This window comes from Hypanus sabinus, chromosome 27 (assembly GCF_030144855.1).
Source record: "Hypanus sabinus isolate sHypSab1 chromosome 27, sHypSab1.hap1, whole genome shotgun sequence".
Lineage (NCBI taxonomy): Eukaryota > Metazoa > Chordata > Chondrichthyes > Myliobatiformes > Dasyatidae > Hypanus > Hypanus sabinus.
Window position 1 is genome coordinate 24,327,066 of NC_082732.1, and position 24,312 is coordinate 24,351,377.

At 39.0% G+C, this 24,312-nt stretch overlaps 1 protein-coding gene across 1 annotated transcript in view; it reads left to right on the forward strand.

Annotated features, from left to right (window-relative positions):
• Positions 1 to 4,788: 4,788 nt before the first annotated feature.
• The window catches only part of ssu72 (SSU72 homolog, RNA polymerase II CTD phosphatase), an 83,789-nt gene continuing 64,265 nt past the window's right edge, over positions 4,789 to 24,312 (forward strand). Inside the window, exons 1-2 of the mRNA XM_059951993.1 lie at positions 4,789 to 4,997; positions 20,826 to 20,969. Of these exons, the coding sequence (XP_059807976.1) occupies positions 4,918 to 4,997; positions 20,826 to 20,969 (224 nt within the window). The 5' untranslated portion in view covers positions 4,789 to 4,917. The remainder of the gene's footprint in view (positions 4,998 to 20,825; positions 20,970 to 24,312) is intronic.

The window sequence follows — 24,312 nt, forward strand, 5'->3', positions numbered from 1 at the left end:
TGATCGGTCAGGGCATCAAAGGATATGGCAAGAAGGCAGGTGTATGGGGTTGAGTGGGATCCGGGACCAGCCATGATGGAATGGCAAAGCAGACTCGATGGGCTGAATGGCCTAATTCTGCTCCTATCTCTTATGGTCTACATATTGTGTGTTGAATAAACATTGGTCAAGACTTACAAGACTATTTTCAATACTGACAAGGGATATTGTATTTCCACTTGGTAACAGGTTTAAAAACTTTTAATACATTGGTGGAATAGCCACCTGCTATTAGTTGCTACCAATCGTTACCTGAGTAAATATAACCAGGATGGAAAATAGTGATTTCACTGTAGCCATGAGACATGGGATAGATGAAGGCCATTTGGCCCATCAAGATTGCCCCACCATTTGGCTGATTTATTCTCCCTCTTAACCCCATTCTCCTACCCTCTCCCCATAATGTTTGTCACAATTACTAATTAAGTACCTATCAACTTCTGCTTTAAATACACACGATGGCTTGGCCTCTCGGCTGTCTGTGGCAATGAATTCCACAAATTCAACACTCTCTGGCTAAAGAAGTTCCTCTTCATCCCCTTTCTAAATGGACGTCCTTTTATTCTGAGGCTGTGCCCTCTGGTTCCAGGCTCCCCCACTGTCGGAAACATCCTCTCCACATCCACTCTATTTAGGCCTTTCAATATTTGGTAGATTTCAAAGTGATTCCCCCCCCCCCCCCCCCCGTCATTCTTCGAAACTCCAGCAGGTACAGGCCCACAGCCATCAAACAATCCTCGTATATTAACCCTTTCATTCATGGCATCATTCTTGTACACCTCCTCTACATCCTCTCCAATGCCAGCATATCTTTTTGAAGCCATAGGGCCCAAAACTGCTCACGATATCCAAATACCCTCCCCGGCTTTTCTAGATCTTTTTGCCTTGTAGCTGTTGTATCCTTTGGCTCATTGTCTGTGTATTTGCTTTATCGCAGGATAGGTCTTGTGCATGGCTCCTTAGCTCACTCAGGATTCACACTCCTCTCCATCAGACCAGACGTGGTGCACAGGCGCACTCGTTGTGCCTCTGCCACCTTCATCATCACTATGTGATGTGTTGTGTGTGTGGACGATTATGGTCTCCACAGGCATGATTGCTCTTGGCAAATTTTTCTACAGGGTGGTTTGTCATTGCCTTCTTCTGGGCAGTGCCTTTACAAGACGGGTGACCCCAGCCATGATCAATATTCGTTCGAGGTTGTCTGCCTGGTGGCAGTGGTTGCAATACCAGGACTTGTGATGTGCATCAGCTGCTCATACGACCATCCACCACCTGCTCCCAAGGCTTCAGGTGACCCTGATCAGGTGGGGGGGTGGGGGGGGGGTTGCTAAACAAGTGCTACACCTTGTCCAAAGGTGACTTGCAGGCTAGCCAAGAGACGGAGTGCCTTACACCTCCTTTGGTAGAGATGTATCTCTACCCCAGGACCCAAGTGCCTCCGTGCTTGCCCCAAATGTTGAATTGAATTGAATTGACTTTATATCTTACATCCTTCACATACATGAGGAGTAAAAATCTTTACATTACATCTCTGTCTAAATGTGCAATGTGCAATCATAGTAATTTATAATAAAAATAAATAGAACAGTCAATGTAACGTAGAAATATGTTCAAGTCAGCGTGAGTACATCAGTCTGATGGCCTGGTGGAAGAAGCTGTTCTGGATCCTGCTGGTCCAGGCTTTTATGCTGCGGTACCATTTCCCGGATGGTAGCAGCTGGAATAGATTGTGGTTGGGATGTCTTGGGTCCCCAATGATCCTACGGGCCCTTTTTACACACCTGTCCTTGTAAATGTCCTGAATCGTGGGAATTTCACAACTACAGGTGCGCTGGGCTGTCCACACCACTCTCTGCAGAATCCTGCAATTAAGGGAGGTACAGTTCCCATACCAGTTTATGTGCTACCACTTTAATGGCTAAGGCATATAGTTTTACTGTTAGTTGTATGTTTGATAATGCATTTTATGTATAGTTGATAGTCTTGAAACAGTGCCAGTATGAACTTTTGGATGCAACTTTAAATCAATTGTGTAGTCACTTTTGATTTATTTGTATGGCTCTTTATTAACACAATTGATAGAGCTACCAATTGAGTATTCTTCATTAAAAGTCTTCAACATACATGAAACATTATTACTTATAGTACACATAATTCTTAGAGGTACACACACAAGTTTATATATTGCTTCTCCTTAATAAATAACAAACCACCAATTATCTATATACTATCATAGCAAGTTACAATTTACAAACCAATTTCCTCCTTTATTTCATCCTCTTTTCCACACATTCCCTCCTGTCAAAGAACTTAACCTGATTTATCTATTTTACTGTAAAAGAATTTCATCACCAGTTTACTGTGAGAGACTTTACTCTGTTAGGGAACAGAAGTAAAGACACAGACCTTGGTATTTGGTTAACCCTTTTATTATGTGATCACAGGGAGCTGTTGTCTTCCAACTCTGTCAACATCAGGTTATATCTTAAAGTTATGCAGTATATTTTGGGCCAATAGCCAACAGCTAAGCATACTTGGTCAGTGACTTCAAGAAGCACTTGTAGGTATCAGCAAGTCCACCAATGTTTCAGTGCAGTACACAAAGTTAGAATTGTATGTCTATAGTTAGCTCCTCTGTTTGCTAGACATTCTCGGACAAAGGTTAACACAGCTGGCACATTACGCATAATCTAGACCTGACCTCAGTAGCATAACACCAAATCTTTCAAACTTTTAAATTGCTTCCCTCAAGGTAATCGGCTTGATCTGAACTTGATTAATCCCATGCCGTAACTATACAGCCAACAGAAAATCTGTAGGCATCAAATTATTTTCCAATTCTCACGTGGTCTTATTTCAACAACTGATCTTATTTTAACCAACCATGCCATTGCACCAGTGCTGGGCTTTTTGTCTTTCATACTGTCTGTGAATCCTTTTACAAAGGCAGAGGATTCTGAATCCCGTGTCTTCAATTGCCATCAAGGGCTATGAGTATTTCCATTTCACTGAAAATCTCCTTAGTCTTGTTGACATTAAGAAAGAGGCTATTTGTCTGGCACCAGGCCTCCAGCTCTTCCACCTCCCCACTGTAGGCTGTCTCATCATCGTGGGTGATGGTCCTCACCACTGTCATGTCATTAGCAAAATTGATGATGGGATGACTCGGGTGTTTGCTGTGTAGTCCTGTGTGAGCAGAGTACAGCCGTGGGCTTAGCACACAGCCTGGGAGCACCCATGTTGAGGACGATGGGGAGGGAGGAGCAATTTTGCATCCTGACCATTTAAAATCAGCTGGTTAAGAAGAACGAGACCCAGTTGCACAGTGGTGCATTTAGACGGAGGAGTAGGAGTTTGTTCACCAATGTCTGTGGGACAATAGTGTTGAAGGCTGAACTGAAATCCAGAAGCAGCATTCTGACATAAGTGAGCACGAGAAAATCTGCAGATGCTGGAAATTCAAGCAACATGCACAAAATGCTGGTGGAACGCAGCAGGCCAGGCAGCATCTGTAGGGAGAAACACTGTTGACTTTTCAGGCTGAGCATTTTGTGTGTGTTGCTTGAATTTCCAGCATCTGCAGATTTCCTCATGTTTGCTTTTTAAATTCACGACTGCGAAGCCTCTGCCAATGATGCCTATACTGAAGAAGTTTAAATCTTCTCTTCGACGGGAGTTCAGTGAAACCCTCTCTTGCTGCACCCCATCTATAATTTCTTCCGCCCTTCAATTTTTCAATCATATTTTGACCGACCCGCTATTCCTATCATTTCGCATTTCTCCCTCCCCCTCCTACTTTCAAATCTCTTACTATCTTTTCTTTCAGTTAGTCCTGACAAAGCGTCTCGGCCTGAAATGTCGACAGTGCTTCTCCCTATAGATGCTGCCTGGCCTGCTGCATTCCACCAGCATTTTGTGTGTGTTGTTCTGACATAAGTGTCCCTGTTTTCTCAGTTTGTCAAGGCCAGGTGCATGACTATCGCAGAGCGGATCTCTCAGTAAGCACATCGGTGAGTGTCTAGGGTCCTCCCAGCTCTTCTCAATCCTGCCATCAGGCTGGAGGTGAAGGGAGCCCAATCACGATTAAGAGAAAACCTGTAGATGCTGGAAATCCAGAGCAAGGCTCACAAAATGCTGGAGGGACTCAGCAGGCCGGGCAGCGCCAATGGAAATGAGTGCAGTCGATGTTTCAGCCCGAAACCCTTTGGCAGGACTGGAGACACACACCTCCAGGTTCATCCACAGCTTCTCTCCTCATGACATCAGGTCCTGGAATCAACCTCAATTCTACCTCAGACTACACTTCCTTCAACTTGCCCTAATCTTATGTTCAGTTTTATTTATTTTGATGTGTATAACGTGTGCACATTTAATTTCATGCAGTTCCTATCTGTTATGTTCATGATATTGTGCTGCTGGAAAAAAGGCTAATTTTCCTAACATTTATACCCTGTGCATGAAGACCCATGACAATAACTTGAACTTGTCATACACAAGCAGAAGGACTAAAAGAAACGTGTCAATACCTTTCATCGGGTGAGATTAATTTGTAAATAATGCGTTGGACGTAAAGATAGGTGAAAACAGACCATTACCTAAATCACCTCAAATGACGGACCTCACTTACTGCCCCACTTAAAATGGAAGCCAAAAATGTGTCCAACGCCTACGTCATTTCCGTCAGTGCAGTTGAAGCGGAACTGCGCATTCGGATTACCAAGGGGGACCCGCCCCCCCCGTCAGGAGCCGGAAGTCGCTGGGAGTGGGGCGCCATTTTGTTTGACCGGGCTCCGGTCGCGCGGAAGCCGCTTCCGGTTGTTTTATTTTCTTTTTTTAACCCCCCCCCCTTTCCTCCGGCGGCGGCGCGAGGCGGAGATGCCCCAGCATCCGCTGCGAGTGGCCGTCGTGTGTTCGAGCAACCAGAACCGGAGCATGGAGGCGCACAGTATCCTCAGGTAACGAGAGTCCACGGCCTACCGGTGAGCCCGAGTCCCGGGACCTGGCCGGCGCCTCGCCTCGCTTCCCCTCCCAGTCACCCCGCGCCTCGGCCCTCGGCAGGCAGCGATCACTCTCGCCTGGGCCTCCGCAAAGCAAGGCCGTGCCCCGCCGCCTTGGGCCGACCGCGGTGCGGGGCTCTGGTTTCGCCGCCAGGCCGCTTGATCACGCGTGGTGTGCCGAGGGCTCGGCTGTCGTGTTTCGTCGCTTTTTCTCGCCCTGCTTTCTAATTCGACCTCCTCTCCTAACCCCCTTCCCCTTCCCCTAGCAATCTTCCTTTGGGTGTGTCTGCAACGGTTTCCGTTTTTCCTCTGACTCCTTTGTCGGTCTCCTTAAATTCTCCATATAGTTTTTACCCCCACCCACATCCTCAAAGTCTGCCGTTTCTGTTTCAGTCAAGTACCTCGCGGCGTTAATCTATTAGTTTTAACTAAGTGAAGAATAGATGGATTTGACCACAAAGATGGAAACTACGTTTACCTTTTAACCAAACATATGCCACCACGATTATTTCTCCAATTTTCTTTTCTATCTTCCGACTTAAGCTCATTTTGTCTAGCAGATTTACCTGCTGTTGACCATATTTAACTTGAAGTGTAGAAAGTCTAAATTCTCATTGTGGACCTTGTGATGGCTAACATATTATTTGCTTTCCTGTTTAGATTTGCTTCTCATAACAGGTTAAATTGATTTTTATTGTATATTACTACTTCGGTTCCACAATTCCTTAACCTCTTGAGCATGTTGGCCCCTGAAATATTTAGCTCTTTTGCTCATAGTTCCATTTAAGGACTCTGATTAGGATTCTGTCCCTTTTTAGTGGATCATAAATGACTTCTGAAGTAATTGATGTGTGAAATTATATATACGTAGGGACGAGGTTGACAAGATTCTCGATTGTTCAGGGCATGAAGAGATACAGGGAGAAGGCAGGATATTGGGGTTGAGAAGGAAAATGGCTCAGTCACAGTAAAACAGCACAGCTAATTTGATGTGTTATGGCCTAATGTGGCCTAATTCTATATCTTATGCACTGAATAGAAAAAAATAGGACATAGTGCAGACCCATTCAACTGGACAACACAGAGCTGGAGGAAGATGGTACAGCCAAGCATACCAGTGGTAACAGAGAAGTGAAAAAGGGAAAAGAAAATATCGCATGTCAAGATTTGATTGTAGCAGAGGTTTGATATAATGAAGGTATTTGTAATCAGGGATGCAGATTAAAGAGACTCAGATTCTGATGCAGAGTTTTGACATGAAATATCAACAATTCCTTTTCCTCTCACAAATGTTACTTGACCTGCTGACTTCCCCCAGTTTGCTCATACAAATTAAGCCATAATTGCAAACCACTCTGGACCATTGAGCTCAGGTGATCGGTGAATGGGATTTGGTGCAAGGTAAAATATGATTTCACGTTTGGAAGTTAGAACTAAAGCTACTGGAGGGGAGTGTGCTCAGTAGCAAGCATAAATGATGGTTTCAGCAGTGGTGGATTGGCACAGAAGCATGATCAGTGACAGTAGAGAATGGTAATGTTTAGTTCACCTTTCGGTCATTAGCTACTAAGATTACAAACAGTTTGAATCAGCTTTGGGAAGACAACATATAGAAGGGTGAAGTTAATCAGTTGGAATCAGTTTAAGTAGTGAATCCAGTGGGCTTGGTTGTTCTGACATTGAGTTAGGAAAATTGTTTGCTTAACTAACTGACAAACAACAACTTGGATGGATCAAGAGATGTTAAGATGGATGTTGTTGGTATTCTTGTTTTCAGGGGATCCTGAGATATATGTGGACAGAAAATGGGGCAAGGATAGATCATTAGTATATTTGAGGCTCAGTATGAGAGAGGCCATTACTGTTGATTCTCCAGCTACAGCCGAGCATGTAAGATTTGGGTTCTTAAATGAATGATGAGAGAGAGAGAGATTGGAGGACAATGAGTAACTATGCCAAAAACTTGTAATTGGGACCAAAAAGGATAGATTGTCCCTGTGGTTGACCTCGTAAATATGCCATTGCTTGTCTCCTATTACCTGCGTGCTCATTTCAGAACATTTTAGGTGTTAGGTTACTCCTTTTTATTTTTATCTTATTTTCTTGTGCTTAGTAGCTCTGCTGCCATCTATAATCTTAGATCTTTTAAAATCTTTCCAATATTGACTTGCTTTTTTCCATTTCATCCCTCCAGTTATGGCTGTCTTCTCAGTCTCTTTCAATCTATAATTACTTGCAACATATCCCTTATGCTTTCTGTCACTCTTCCTTTAGTTTCTTGTAAATTTTTGTATGATTATTCTTCAAGGTGCACTGGCTTTTACCCAACTGCTCATTGCTGTGCCTTGGTGAGCATTATCTGCCCAACATTCCCTGTCTGTGTGGTGCCTGGGGATTAATTCATTAGGCTCTGAATTCTGAATGTTCAGTTTTGAATGTGTAGAATTCTAGAACTGAAGTAGAGCTTTTTCAGTATCCTGAGTTAGTTTATTTTTGGTAAAGTGTAATACTTTTGAATTATTTGATATTTCTGAATTTATATATGATGTCAATTTAAAGAACATTATTTCACTAAGTATCCGTATAAAACCTGCATATGTTAATATCAAGTTTGAGTTCAAATTTGTCATTCAACCATATATGAATACTGATGGATACAGCCAAATTAAACACAGTACAAGAAAAGATAGCAGTAAACATGCAGTCATGTAGAAAATGTAGCCTATGTCTCAGAAAGTCATATCCTGAAGATTGATGGTGCATGGGATGTTGTCGGCAAGAACAAGCGTGCAGCGGTCCAATCATCACACACTTTCAAAAAATGCAGCCGTGAATATACGCAATTCAGTTTGTCTTCCACCAAGTGAACACTGGAGTGCAGTACTGACAGGAGGGGCTGGCCTTAACCCAGCATAGATGCCATGCCACACAGCCTCCAGCGTCTCCACCCTTGGGCAGCTGTAACAGGTAACCCCATGGCGTGAGGCCCTGGTCTGTGCTACAGTCAGGGCCACACTGCTCCCTCGCTGTCGGTCTCACCAGTGAACTAAGCTTGCAGTATTCCACATTACCAATGTCCTACAGGGTCTTGCCAACACAAGAAAATCGTCTAAGGTAATTGCTCGCATCATCTACTGGGTGGTGAACTGCCACTGAGGCCTTCTTCCCTGGCTGCAACACAATGCAGTCCAGCTGCCCTGCTATTGAGGTAGTGGGGTAGGCCTGCAGTACTTGATGTTCTTGATAACCGTTATCAGTTATCCGTTTGATTGGACCCAGAGTGGCTGCTGCGTCTGAGCGTGGCACCATCTTACCAGAAGTTAAATGTTCCTTCAGCTTCACTGTTTTCCCACTGTAGACCTTTGGTCCATGACATTGGGCTGATTTACACCACTGTGTCTGACCAGAGAACTTGTATGTCCTAGTGTCAGCTTTTCCACTCTGCCATAAAGAAGACCTGTGGTCTCTAGTGAGCGAGAATCCGGCAAATCGATGAGGATTACAGGGAGGTGAGAGAGGTTTGCTCAATTTCAGACAAATTAGTACAGGGCTCTCAGGTTGTATCGCAATTTATATTTTAACTGTAACAGCACAAAGCAGTTTACTTCAGGTTAGCAAAACACTACATAAATGCATCCAATTTGGGGTTTCCCAGGTTACAATTGACCGAAATTACAGAAATCTAACTTTGCAAATTCTCCCTTGCTATCTTTAAAATGCTTTAAAAATGTAGGTTGTCCATATGTATGCCATTAGTTTAATTTTGGTGACTGAATGCTTTTGAAACTGAACTGAAAGAATTACATCGTGTGCAGTATGTGGAGCTCAATATGGAGTGTTTCTGACTTGTGGAAAAATAGGTTTATAGTCAGTTATTAGGAAAAGCACACTGGCTGATTTGGGGACTTCATTGTTTGAATATTTCTTTCCCACAAATGTCCTGTTTAAAAGTGTACTGTAGAGGTGAACCACTCTGTTTTAAATGGTTGTTGGCATTTTGTTTACTGTAGTTGTACGTTTGATTAAATTTCAGTTAGTCAGCTGAATCTATTGAAATTTATTCCTAGTGGTTTTATTCTTGATTTTGCATTATCTTCAGTTAGTTATAGTACCATGTCTTCGCTTGCCTAGAACAATTAATAGGACCCAACACTGGAAGATGAATTAAACCTTTATTCAGTAAAACCATTCAGCCAAAAAAAACACAACAGTGCATTCAGAGCACAACTATTTAAACAGTTTACCAAGCACATTCGAGACATTGTTGGGAACAACAACCTGATCAGTGAAAGTCTGCCTGGGATTGGTTGTTTTGGTTCACTGTAATATACTAAAAGTCAGTCTTCATATTGTAATAAGGGGTACATGAATTATACCTCATTTTTGGAGGAGTTAGTGGAATATCACTGTTTCATACATTCTCAACAATGTTTCACCTGGGTTCTCAGTGTTGTTAGCCTGGGCCACAGACAGAGACTATATTTTAAGTTATTTTTCTCCCAGATTTGATGGTATTTTTCAGAACTAAGAACTTATCAGTGTAAGAACATAAAGAATTGGAGCAGAGTTGGCCATCTGGCCAGTCAAGCCTGCTCAATCATTCGCTAAGATCATGGTTGATTTGGCTGTGAATTCAGCTCTGCCTTTTCCCCATAACCCTTAAATCCCCTGCTATGCAAAAATCTATCAAACTGCCTTAAATGAGGTAGTTCCTATTATTTCTTTGGACAGAGAATTCCACAGATGCACTACTGTATGGAAAAAACAATTTCTCCTCATTTCTGTCTGAAATCTGTGGAATTGAAGCTATCACCTAGTTCAAGACTCACTAGTGGAAACAACTTCCATGTTTCTATAAGATCCACTCTGAATTTTTTCTGAATTCTGGCAGGTTTAGTCTCAGGTGACTCAATTGCCCCTCATAGGCAAACCCCCTCAAATCGAGAACAAACCTGGTGGACCTCCTCTGCACTGCCTCCAAAGCCAGTCTATTTTTCCTCAAGTGTGGAGATCAGAACTGCACAGTAATCTTGGTATATTCCAACCTGTACAGGTGTAGCATTACCTCCCTGCTCTCAAATTCATTCCCTTTAGCAAATGAATGCAACACTCCATTTCCTTTTATGATAACTTGTTAAACCTGTAAATCAAGAATCCGCGATTCAGGCACAATTTCATTCAGTCAGTTATGCCCATCCGCACAACAGCATGTCACAATCTTTCAACATTTAAATACTAATGTGATCTTCTAGTTTTCCTTCCAAAGTGGGTGAGTTTGTATTTACAGTTTTGTATGCCTGCTGCCAGACCCTGCAGACTTTATGAACATTCTATGCAGTTTGCTTTTTCACACAATTTAGTGTCATCAACGAGCTTAGAGACACTACTTTTGGTCCCTCTTCCAAATCATTAATGTATACATGAATATTTGTGGCCCAGCATTGACCCCTACAGCCACCCTGCTCATCACTGACTGCCAACCAGAAAAACATCCATTTATCTCAAATCTCTGACTTCTAGTGATCAACCTATGCTAATATATTATCTCAAACTCCATACATCCTTATGTTATGAAGACGTATTTTATGGTGCACCTTATTGAATGCCTATGTAGCATCCACTTGTTTTCCCCTATCTGCTATATCCTTTTTTTATCTGGCAAATAAACATTTAAAGATTAATATTGCTTGTTGTTAGTTTCCATGACTGGGGATTGCAATTGTGCTATGGACTTTATTTTTGTGTGGAATAGGAAGTTTGATCACTTGATCCTGCCAGGCAAGAAAGGGCTTCTCTCTGGATCACACTTGTAATATCCCCAGCTTCCATGAAGAGGCACTTTACAACCATGTAGTTGCTCAATTTTAACTGGCAACAGCTTTTGATATACCTGTTGTATATGTATGGATGTATTGCTAATAGAACACATATGAAATATGTTGAAAGTAGTAGATATGCAGCACCATCTCAAGTGCTCAGCTGGGTTATTGGAAAAGGTAGATAGGTCCTTGGTTTAGTGCCTCAGCTATGTGCATTCATACATTCAGTCAGTGGTACTATACCCTTAGAAATAATGATTAGCGAAGGAAATAGAAATGTATTGAGTCACGTAAGTGGATTTCAGAACAAATGACCAATGTGTGTTAAAGGTATGAGGAGTAAGCTGGAGGAAAGAGAGATGGAGAAGTTTAGGGAATGATTCCAATATTTAGGGTCTAGGCAGTTGGAGGAATGGGTATCTGGTGAAAGGTAATAAGCAGGTGTTCAGAATTAACAAATTTGATATCATAGGGTGGTATAGCTGAAAAATGGTTTGTGATAGGGAGAGGCAGAAGAGATTTAAATGACAGATGTTTCTGGTTGAAACCAATGTAGATCAGTGGACAAGGGCTTGTAAGAAGCTTGAATTTGTATTTGAAAGAGCATTGTCTGTGGGCTTGTAAGACGCTTGAATTTGTATTCTTTGAAAGAGAGCATTATCTGTGGGATTGTGCTTCCTTGGTACTAGATTGGAATGAGCAGGTTCTTCAGTCTTTTGGTTGAGAAGATTGTGCCGGCTGTGAAGCCACACTGATTCACTTCTTTAGAGCAGGGTCACTTAGAGATATTCACAGTAGAACTAACTCAGCATGGGCCACAAATTGTGAATTTTTAAAAAAGGATATCTATGTCCTCTTGTTATTTTACTTGCCCAGTTACTAGAGTTGAAATTTATTCTGATATAACAATTTTTATATTCTTTCTGTTTATCCAAATTTAGATTTGGATTTCTGAGCAAAATAATTAATTGCAGGTTGTGGTTAGATTACTGATTACCTACTGCAGTGTACATCTAAAAGTTCTAGAGTATATTCAGAGTAAGCTAAATCTAAATAAATACTCAGTACTTCTGATGCAGAGATGACTAAACCGTGAAAATCAGTTGCTTGTGCAGCAGTATTTGGAATTTTGAAGCTTGATTCTATAAGATTGGTTTCAATTGATCTGATATGTAGATGTTTTCTTCCAACAATCAGCTGCTGAAAACCCTGCAAAACCCCTTGCTCCAAACTTCCTTGACACTGAAATATACATAATTCTGCAAATAATGGTCATTTCAGTGTATTACTCATTGTCAAACATTGTGGTAACAGAACTTTGAGCTAATGAGTTTTTGGTGATTATCAAGCACCAATTATGCTTAACCTACACAGCTTTGTTCTCCCAAAATTTCCATCACATCTATAACTCGGTTATGCACGTTATGTTTACAGTTATGTTTATGTTGGTTATTTAATTATCAAGTTTGTGATGTGGGAGGGAGCCAAATCACCACGAGAGATCCATGCAAGCTGTGGGAGAATGTGTAAACTGCATTCAGCAACTCCAGGGTCAACACCAGGTTGAGAGGCTGTGACTTTTCCAGCTGCACAACTGACTCTGCTTTTGTGGAGGCTTCCTTTTTGTAATTTATTTCTTTATTGAAGTTCTTCATCAAACAAACATGTCCATAAGATGTATTTCAGACATTGTACATATATATCATATATTCATATTTGTCACAAATCTCCACATAGTATTTATCTGAGGTATACACTTACAGAAAAGAGTGGAAAGAAAAAAAACAAGCAAAAGGAAAAACTATACAAGTAGGGAGTGATTTTTTTTACAACATATTCATTGATTTGTGAGAATAAAATCAGGCCTATGAGGCATTATGTAGTTAAACCATTTTTCCTAGTTTGAATCAAATTGTTTCAGCTTATGATTAACAGATGCTGTTATCTGTGGATGCTTCCTAAAAGCATAATTTTCAATTTATGCCTTGTGCTTAACCTTAGGGTTTGGTTGGCTGCTTTCATTCTTCATTTTTTTTAACTTCTATTATTGCTTTTAGTCTTTCTGAATCTTGGATATTTTCTTGACTTGAGTTTACAGGAATATAGATTCATAACCCAAATTTTCTGTTTTATAGAAGTGTACAACATGTAGGGTGAGTCATCTCAAAACCATTTTTATATCGTGTAAGCTACTGAGTGTGTGGGTAAAGAGACATAACTTTCAGTTCAAAACAAGATCCACCGAACTCAAAAAAAGATGAAATGAAGTCTGCCTCTTATGGTCTGATTCAGCTATTGTTGTATATTTCAGAACCTCGGGCTGTGAAAAACCACAAAATTTCCTGTAATTACACTTTATAGATAAATGGATGCTTTCTTCATCATCTCCATAGGAGAAGATTGGCTGCTTCTGCTAATTTGGCTCAGTACCATGTGGCTTTAGTGGAGGTGGAGTACGCTGATGAAATATACCAGTTTAGGAGTTTGCAATAAAACCCAAGCATTCTACACCTACATGTTCAGTTTTGCAAGGATACCATGGAATTAATGTCAAGTTTTGCACCTTTAAAAATGGAATTCTGGTGATGGCACAAATTTCAATTAATTTAAATAGAAATTATTTTTCAAGATGTGAAAATTTACATGACTGATATCCAAATTTCAGTGTGAAATTTGAAATGGGTGTTTTCTGAATTATAGCTGTCATAGTATTATGTTAATCGGAAGCTGTGGCATTTATTTTTTTGTGAACTTGGACTAAATATTTGATCTTGGTCTCGAAGTTTGGCATTACAGCTGTATTTAAATTTCTATGTAAATCCAGTTTTACTCTTTGAAGTTACTGCACAAATATATTGAATCTCCTTGAACTTTGGATTACTTTGAATTGCAGACAGTCCTGAGATTATGCAAGATTTCCATTCCTAAAAACTGCCTGTAAGTTAATTTTTCCTGGTCAGAAACACCTTTCTTCTAGTTTATCATACCAGCCAATCCTCACTTGAATATTCATCCTAACTCTATCCATAATAAAGCTAATGGAATATATATTGTATCCTGTCATTAATGAATCCCACAATAACATTTTAATATTACTACTGACTTGTAAGATGCTTTTGAAACATATGGGAGAATTTTTGTAAAGTCAGGTTTCCTTGTATCAAACCATTTTATCCCAGGGAATACCATTTGACTTTGTGCTTTGTGAAATAAACAGTTTTGTGTTACAGATATTATATAAATTGCATCCAACAACACCCTTTTCAGTAGAGAACATGAATTTTATATTCTAATTGATGTGTATTTTCTGTTAACAGAAATTCAGCCATTTACTTGGTTGATGAATGGTGGTTTAAAAAACTACAAAATAAGCAGCTGGAGTAATTGAGTTAATTTGCTGAAAAAATAATAAATTGACTTTATTTGCTGGTTAACAATTAGTAAATTAAAATTAAAAGCCATCTACCTTATCACTAACAGAAGTAAAATCTGTTTCATAACTTTAACTCTATAACCATATGCAGTGGATTCCAGTTTATTGGGACACATCAGAGCCAGTACATTTTGGCCCAATTAAGTTTCATGAAAATAGTTAAAAAGGTATAAAAAGACAAACAGATTAGCAAATTATGTATTAAAATGAAATACAGAACAAATTAGAACACTATTATTAATACCACTACAGTACTATAAAGCTATATTAGTTCCAATGGCTGTCAATGGAGGAATTATTCAGTGTATGTTGGTATATTCTTTTGGCTATAAATGAACAAAATCAGCACAGACACATAGTGTAGATAATGCACTTCCTTCATACAATACTATTGACACTTGCATCCTCCAAATTTTCATTGTAACTTTCAAGATGATTGTTGATACCTTCTAATCCTTTGCAGTACCTAGCATGTTGAAGTAGTGAAATCTTGTCATTTTTACTCTTGATTGTTTCTCTCATCTCTAAGCCTGAATATTTGAAACCTCAGTGAGCAAAATGGTTCTAAATTGTACTGCTGCTTATTTCTTGCCAACTATCGCTGACAAAAAACACTTCATTGAACATAAGCATACGCAACCAATACAGTTTAAAATGTGATCGATTTTAACATGGTGCAGTGTCACACACAAACGGCTGTACAAGTGAACGCATCTGATGCTAGTTAGAAGCTGTTGAGCAATAGTCTTCTCCCTCAATTACGTGGCATGCTGTCCCAAATAAATGAAGGGAATCCCAGCTATTTTTGCAATTAGTTTCTGTTCTTTAAGGATTGTCCCAAATAAGTGGCCGTGATTATCTGGGATCTACTGTGTCCATTTTCTGCAAGATCCTTGACAAATAGCCCATACATAGATGAGATACCCCTTTAATGCATGCTCAAGAGGATCCCAGCTACAATCTTGTATTAATCATCTAGCAATTGTGATTTGGTTAGGTGGCATTTTTGCAAACCAATTGGTAAGATAAGTCCTTTTAGGAGTAGTATTCACATACATGGATTTTATGAATGTAGATCTGGATATTTTGGGATTGAGCCTGTGAAATACATAACAGTAGTGGATTACAGAAGAGATTCATTAAAATGTGTAGAGTGAGCTAGTTAGATATGTCTAAACTTTGAGCCAAGGAATATTCACGGTTTTAGATAGATGATCACAGTGAATTTGCTGCTCTATGAATGTGATGTATTGCTAACAAACAGTTGCTCAGTAAATTTTGCGTACAAAATCCTGCCTTATTCCTGAAGAAAAGTGGTTATTTTTAGGTTTTAAAGGCTGCTTCAGTGTTAATAGGGTCCACATATCTGGGGCACTGCCAGAGACTTGGGGGTTAATCTCCCTGCCCTCAAGCCTTTAACTTTCTATTTCTACTGATTTATTCTTTCCACTTTGCAATTGCCCCTGTCCTTTTGAGTTCTGCTGTCCATCAACCCCTGATTTAACTAGTCTAGTCACAGGACAATTTATAATGACTAATTAACCCACTGACCGGGTACATTTTTGGACTGTGAGAGGAAACCCACATATTTTCTGTCTCCTACCACTCCACATTGAAGGAAATGGAAGTCAAGGAGCAGGGCTGACAAAGGTTGAGGCAATTATTCCAGTGAGTGTTAAGATGGGGCCAAGCAGACTATTTGGCAAAAGCTTAGGATATATATGCAGATAAAAGGGAAGCAGTATGGTAATCCTCCAGTTTCCAGAGTACCTACAGCTTTTTCTATCTTTTAAAAGCATTGAAGCAGAAATGACCTTGGGTTACCCATAACCCTCTATTTTTACAAACTCCAGGTACCTATCCAGGAGTCTCTTAAAAGACCCTATTGTATCTGCAATTGTCCCCAGTAACATAGAAACATCTACTTGGTGAAGTATTGCAAGCTTGCTGAATTTGATATGTATCAATGATTTTATTTACGGGGAAGATTCTAAGCTTTGCCATGTGATTGAGTTCAGACTTGACATGTTAAAATACATAATTCTGGCTAATTGTTTGGTGTGTCTCTCACAGTGGTGGAGGAACCAAGCAGGGCAGGCAGCATCTACATAAAAGAGTAAACAGTAGACATTTAGGGCCAAGACCTTTTATCAGGATGGTCATGATGAAGAGTCTCTGCCCGAAATGTTAACTTGGATTTCCAGTATCTGCATATTTTCTCATCTAATTGCTTGGTGTGTTGGTTTTGTCTTTTTTTTGCAATTCCATTACTTTTAAGTAATCAATACGTAAACATTGGGATGGTTTAGCCATTTTATAGAGGTTTAATCTAGCATTTCTATTATTTCTCAGTTTTATAAACTACCTTGCCAAACTACTTAAGTCCATTTGCTTGTAAGCTAGTTTTTTGTGTTATCATTTGGGTTTTAAGTCATGGGGTTTCAAGCTGTGGCTTCCATAAAGCTATGTAACTTCCCTATAAACAGGGTGAACGTCAAGTAAAGGTAGTGTGTTTGATAGTATAAATATTTTCTTGAAGCTAATGAAGAGTGAAAGTTAGTGGATGTGCTTTAATTTCCCAAGAATCTGATGCAGAATAATTATCCTTCTGCAGTTCAAGTTTAGAACTCAAGCATTCCTCCCGAGGTCCAAAGACATACTGGTTGGTAGGCTAATTGGTCACAGTAAATAGTCCTGTGATTAGGCCAGAGTTAGGTTGGAGAATGCTGGGCTGCACAACTCGAAGGGCTGAAAAGGCCTATTTTGTGCTGAATCTCAATTTTAAAAAATCCTAATAACCCATAAATTCAAATACATCAATGGCCTTGTAGTGTAGAAAAACTCATCATAATTTATCTTGTTCTTTTATTCCATCTGCTGTTTTCCATGCAGAGTTAGAATGTGTAGCTGTTGCATATATTTTGTTCACTGTAACTTCAGTGGCTAATTTGCAACTGCAATAACTGATTTCAAGAATACCAACAGACATAGTGCTCAGGGCTGAGGAGATGATATTATGTATTATCTATTAGAAAGCAGGTATCTTCAATCTGAAAGCCCTTACTAAGTCTCCCACTAGTTTTGTCTCTGAGGGTCTGGACACAATGTCTCAGGCACAGATCACATCAATTTATTTCAGCTGTCTTCAGTAGCGTATTTCCAATTTTTTTAATAATCTGGGTTATATACCATTTATTCATTTTGTTGGCACCCATCAATTATTCAGCCAGTGTTGAATATAGCTCCTATTCAAGAACTGTTACAACCTATGTAATGGAATCCATGCATTTGTGTTGCTCTTGCCTTGGTGTGACATCACTTTTCCTGACCGTCAGTGTTAATCCTATAAGGACATTTCACAATAGAAATTTTGAAATTTTGGACTTGTGTAACTGTTTACATAGAACAGCAGAAATTGATCTTTTGGGACTTCCACTTGTTTTTAATTTTGTAGATTAAAGCTACATTTTTTGTGTTCATGTTTTGCTTGACTGCTTTTATAGGTTGTACTGAATGGTTGAAAATCTAGTGGCTTTTTCATGTTTCAGTGCCTGCTTATTAAGCTCCTGTGGTCGCAAACTAATAAACAGGATACCTTGTATTTCCACAGTAGAATGGGCTTGGGTCACAGAACTGTTCATCAATCTAGATTTAATTATTGAGAGTAATGTAATTCATTTAGTATGTAGTGGCACTGCTAGTAGTGCTCTTTGTTATTTCTGACTTTGGGCAAACTGTCTGGAGTTTGCACTTGCTCCCTGTGGCAGCATGAGTTTACTCTGGGAGCTCGAGTCTCATCCCAGACCTCAAAGGCATGCTGGTTGGCCACTATAAGTTGCTTGTTGTTGGTGACTGAAGTCTGGGGGGGGGGGGGGGGGGGAAAGAGTTGAGTGTTAGGAGCGAATAAAATGGAATATGTCTATAGTTAGCAAAAATTATGCTTGATGGTCAGTGGGCAAAGGATCTATTTCTATGCAGTATAACCTGTATTATGTATAGTCGGGAAAACCCGGAAGTTCTCTCTCCAGCACTCATTGTTTGAGCATGAACAGACTTTTTGTCATTATTCTCTAAACAATACAGTATAACAACTATTTACATAGCATTTACGTTGTATTAGGTACTATAAGTGATCTAGAGATGATTTAAAGTATAGGCAGTCTTTAAGTCGAATTTGTATGCAAGTCGGAGTGGGTACATCCAGTATTATTTAGTTTTGGTTAGTCAAACGTTTGTCTTAGTTTATAGTATATATTTTATCTTTCTATGCATATAAAACACTAAGAAACATATGTATTTCAATAATTAAACCCCTGCATTGCTTAGTAATAATTGTAGCTTTTATTGGGGCAGGGCCTTTCACATGCTCCATTATTCTCACTTTATCCTTTAAAATTCTTCCGATCGTCGACGCTTTTCCAATGACCGATGGCATTTCACTTCTTTCTGATCAGTTTATTATTTCCACTTTATTTTCAATCATGATCGTTTTCAGTCAACGGAACAGAAACACTGTGGATTCTGCAACAGCCACGGGTGGCGGGTCTGAGCTCCCCCGATTCCTAAAGTCCACCCACATTGAGACAGGTTAAATAAGGGACTTGAGCATCCGCAGGGGGTCCCTGAACCAATCCCTATCTTAAGTTGCATAGCTTTGTCCTTTTTGGAATGTGTGTGTACAATAGCTTATTGGGAGATTTTTATTCCATACAAGTCTATATTGTTCACTAGCTGTTATTCCAAGTTGGGTATTATTGTCTGGCATCTTGTGCATTTTTCCAATAAGAGTCACTGGGAGAGCTACTAGTTTTCATTGAACTTGCATAGCAGCTTTCAGCTTTAATTCACTATGTTATTTCTGTCTGATGTTTGAGGTGTTTTGTGTGCTTTCTTGGCTGCATAGTTTTGAACATGCAAAATAAATGTGGTGTGCTAGAGAAGGTTGGAAAGAGCTGGTTTAAATGATAGTTAAAAGACCACAGCAATATCTACTTCATGGTTTGAAGTTTGTAGTTAATGCAAAGCATGGTGAGTCAGTTTGCAATTGTGGGAGTGTATTGAATAGTTGAAATAAAATAGTCCAATTGGGACACTGAATGTATAATTATTCTTTAAAAAATTGTGATTTCTCAAAGAATTCTGCATGTGTTTTAGTGAAGAGCCACTAGTGTACTGAAAATTGATCAACTTATTTTGCATTTTGATCAACTTTGAAATTGAGGTAAGGTGTTGATAGTCTTCTATGAGCATTGGAGGTATTGAGCTTTGTTGAATGGGATGTGGCTCCCACAGTGTCTTCCTGCTAGCATCTAGACTTGATAAGGCAAGAGAAATGAGTTGACAAACCTCCTCTCTCCCACATACCTCCCTCTCCAAAGGCTAAAACAGAGTTTTGGTTTTATGCCAGATTTTAACTGTTCAATTGCTTTTCAAAAAAAAAATCGAAACAGCAAAAAAAGAAGTTAATTATTTAAAGTAAGGTTTAGGTTTACCTTTTCCTGATAATTCCACAGACTTAAGCATCCTCATTTGCAAATGAGCTGTAACTGATTCTGTGCCAGTTCCGTTTGGCAAAGATTGCAAAAAGCGAATCCTTGCTCACAATTGAGTTCTGTGGCTTAACTCCAGCAAAGGACTGGTGTCTTTTTCAGCGTATCTGGGACTGGCTTCAGAGAGGGGCTGAATGTCAGTTTTTCCGGAGCAGCTGGTTCAATGAAAATTGGAACAGCTAAAGATGCTGGTAATCTGATATATAAATAAAAAGTTGGAAACACTCAGCAGGTCAGTTTGCTTCTACAGAAAGAAATGGTAAACGTGTTGAGTTTCTATATGTCACAAACTTTTTCTAGCCCCTCTGTTACTTTCTTTGTAACTGAAAGCTACCTTTTCTTCTCCTTTCTCAATTCAAAGGATTTTCGATCTAAAGCAGCACCTTTTCACCTTTCCACAAATTTTGACTGGCCTGAATACTTTGCTATATTTTGTTTTTTTTTAAATTAAAGCCTGCTTAATTTGCCAGCTTAAAGATAGTCTAGAATGGAGCTTTCAAGTAAATACTCTTTTGGGGTCGTGGGGGACAATGGTAAAACCTGAATGTTTGAATGAGAGAAATATCTCATAACAAACAGGATTGTATTCTCCCCTAAACAGAATGGGAAATGTGTACATGGTGAGCAGAAAAATTAAATACCTCATTGATATGGAAGAGCTATCTGGTACAGGTGATTTTAGCAAACTCTGAGGAAGTGGACTTCCTGCTAACTTTTTGAGTTTTTTCCCTACCTTTGGAGAGGGTATTGTGTGTATATACTATTTGTAGATCAACTGTATAATTTGAAAAGATGAATCTGGGCATGTTCTAGATTCTAAAATACTTGTTCTCAGATACTGTTTGCTAGGTCTTATGAAAAGCACAATGAACTTGTATTCTGAATTCTAATGTACTTGTACAGTGATTTTAAAATAATTTTAAATGATTTAATTTTTTTCTAATTGTACTTAAATTCTAAAGTTGTGTTTTCTTTTGTTTTGCAGCAAAAAAGGCTTCAATGTTCGATCGTTTGGTACGGGGATGCACGTGAAGCTACCAGGACCTGCTCCGGACAAGCCAAATATATACGATTTCAAAACTACATATGATCAGATGTACAATGATCTCATTAGGAAAGACAAAGAACTGTATCCATAAGGCACTCTTGTGTTTTTAGGTCACTGGTTCCAAGGTGTCTGTGTTTGCATTTTTACTGTAGTGGGGAGACATGCCACAGTTTTGTAAATTCACAGTAGGAAAATAGTGTCAAGGGTGAGTTAGGTCCTTTGTACCTTCTAGTGCTTGTATAAAGTATTCCAATTAATGGGGGAGTTTACAAAGTACACCTAGCAGTGAGTAGTGGAAATGCGTGTTTGGTAAGGATACATGTGTGTAGTTATGCAGCAGCAGATGCTGCAGGACCACTAATTTCCAACTTCAGCTCTAGTTTAGACAAATCACTCAAACAGAAGTGATAGGGTCTTGGATGCTGGGCATCCCTTTTCATTCAGATGTAGCATGATCACGGCCATTTTAGAGTGCTATGTGATCTAACTAGTAAAAAATGCTTTTTTTCCTAAAAGAAAATGAGCACTCTGATCTGTTGTGAAGGCTTCTTCGGGAGAAGCTTGTTAAAACAATAATAGAATAATAGAAATTACTGGACTAAAATATTTGATGTCAGTACAGTGATGTATATGTCCTTAAATACTCAACTAAATACATCTGAATTAAATTATCTTAGAATGTCAAGGTGCAGCATTCTTAATGTAGGAAATGTGATGTGACTTGCTTTTCAAAGAAAGTTAAGGGCAATCCTGCCTTTCCACATTTCTTTCACCTTGAGTTAAATTCTTAGTCCTAATTATAATTACTTACATTTATATGGTGACTTTTACAACATTAGCAATGACTTAAAGCACTTACAGCTGAGTACTTTTGAAGTGTAGTCTCTTATAATGTAGGAAATGTGGCAGCTAATTTTATGCACAGTAATTTTCCCACAAATGGTATGATGAGAGGGAAATCTTTTTTAATAATGCTCACAGAGGGATGTATATAGCCAAGATTTCAGGAATAAATTCTCCGCAGTACATCTGGCTGGGCTGACGGAGTCCTCTATTGTTATTATTATTACATACAAAAAATAGAATCTTCAGCAATGTAGTGCGCTCAGCACTGATAAAGAGTATTAGTCTGCAATCTTATGTCTGAGGCACGAATGTTGCCAGTAAAGCCACAACTGATGCAAAATTTAAGCTATTGAAGTGAAGTATACTATTGCAGTATTTCTCTGCCCAAATGACTGGCTTTCACATCGGTTGTAAGGTGAGAGCAGCTTGTAAGTTTAATGTATTAATCTATTCATAGTAGGTATATTTAGATTTGCTGGCTCAACTCAAATTTATGTACAAGCTTAAGCAATCATTGGCTTGAGCCCAAGACATTACTTAACATCTTTGCAGTTGTAAAATACAACTTAACAATTCTCCCCAATTCTTAAGTTTACTTTCTGTACTTTATTTCTAGTTGCATTAATATTTTGTTTCCAGAAGCAACACTTTATTTTTGTGGTTTCTAAAATCTCCTTGGCTATTGCCATCTGTTTTGAAGACGGCAAGTTTTGTCGCTATTTTATATATTGCTGATGGCTAGCTACAAAAGTCTGGATTTAAAGTCAACAACCCAGAATCATTGGGAATAATTATTAGTTCTGTTAGGATGGATTTAATAGCACCTATACTACTTCTTTTAATACCTGGATTTTGGATTAAACAGTAGTAAATTTATTGTGTTAAAAGCAGAAAATGATCGTGGGTTTTTTTTCAACTTACTTCATGTTTTTTAGGCCATTTTACCAATTCTACAGTAATATTCACTGAGTACTTACAGCGCAAACAAGAAGTGACCCTGTTTTGTGTATTTAAATAGCACAGGTCAAGTATTAAAAGAGCAGTTGAGCCTTAAATGGGGTTTAATTTAGTCTTTGTAATACTGATTCTTCTACAGCTCATTTGTGTTATAAAGGAAACATTGGCTATTTTAACCAAGTGACATTTAAACAGGCATTTAAAACATCAATATACAGTACTTCATTTGAGCTTGTTTGGATTACCATCCATTCCATAACTTTACAGTATCTTGTTTGAACTTAGATTTTGTCATTGAAAACTAAAAATGAATTGAAAGGCTTTTCTGTTTAATCAAATATCGACAACATACTTTGGAAATGGAGAGAACCAAATACAATCATGCTGAAATACAAGACACTGTTCTCTATTTTGTGTTGCTTTGGCAATCTGGCACTTAAGCTTTGTTCATTATTTTGGCCTGGAGAATCGCAGCAGTTTTGTTGCAGTTGTTTTGCTGTCAGGCTTAAATTATAGAACATTTGCTAATTTCAGTGGTTCATACAAATCAGATGCAGGATTCATTTAATCTTTGCATGTTTCTAAAGTAGGAAAGACATTATTGGAGGATATCCTATCTTGGCCATATAGTCTGTAGGAAAGTTCAGATTTAAATAGGCCATACATTTATTGTGGTAGAAATAGCTTTCCACCACAATTATCATGTGTACTTTCCTGGGTTCCACTTTGTATTGTGCACTGGGGATTACCTTTTAATTTCTGGTTTTGTGATCTTTCAGGATGGGTGGCTGTGATGTCCAGGTGCATTCTTCAGGAAGTACCATTGGTTCCTTGAAGATGCGGTTTTTACACTAAGGATTCCAACTGCTCTAAGCAACTTGTCTGTAACAATATGTAAGCTCTTCACGCTCACAACCAAAAGTAATGATAGTATAATTTTTGACTGCAGTTGAAACTTGGTAATGAACTAAACCACTCTGCTCTGTAGTAGTGCACGTTTGTCACAATATGGGCAGAGTATTGTACTTCAATAAGGGTTAGAAAGCAGCTGTACAGAATGGGCAAATTAAGCTGCTGATATAACTAACATTTAAAGTTCAAGCTATTGGATTTAAGCATGTGACAAAGTTAAGAAATTGGATTATTTGAAAAATGATATAGACCTATTCCATCTTAACTCTTCTCTGGGACTTTTGAATCTGATACTCCTGATTTTTAAATTCAGAGGAAAGGCCTGTCGCTAGCAAGGCCAGCACTTAATGCTCATCTCTACTTGAGCTGGTCATTGTGGTGGTGGGCCTTTTTTTTTGACTGCTATAACCCTTTTAGGGTATTGTCACATTGTTAAGCAAGTTCAGTGTCTAGGAATGGGGATGTTTATTATTAAATCCATAAAGTAGGTGAACTGTTAGATGGTGGTTTTCCCATGAGTCCTGAATGGTTTTGAAGGTGCTGTATATTAACCACATGATGAGCATTGAATATTAAGGGTGATAGAAGAGGTGCAGGTCAACTGGGCTGTTGTCTGTGCTTTACTGGTAGAGAATATTCCCATCAAACTTGTAAGTGCTGATAAGGAGTTTGTGAGTTCAAGAAAATACAGTTGATCTGCAACTGATCA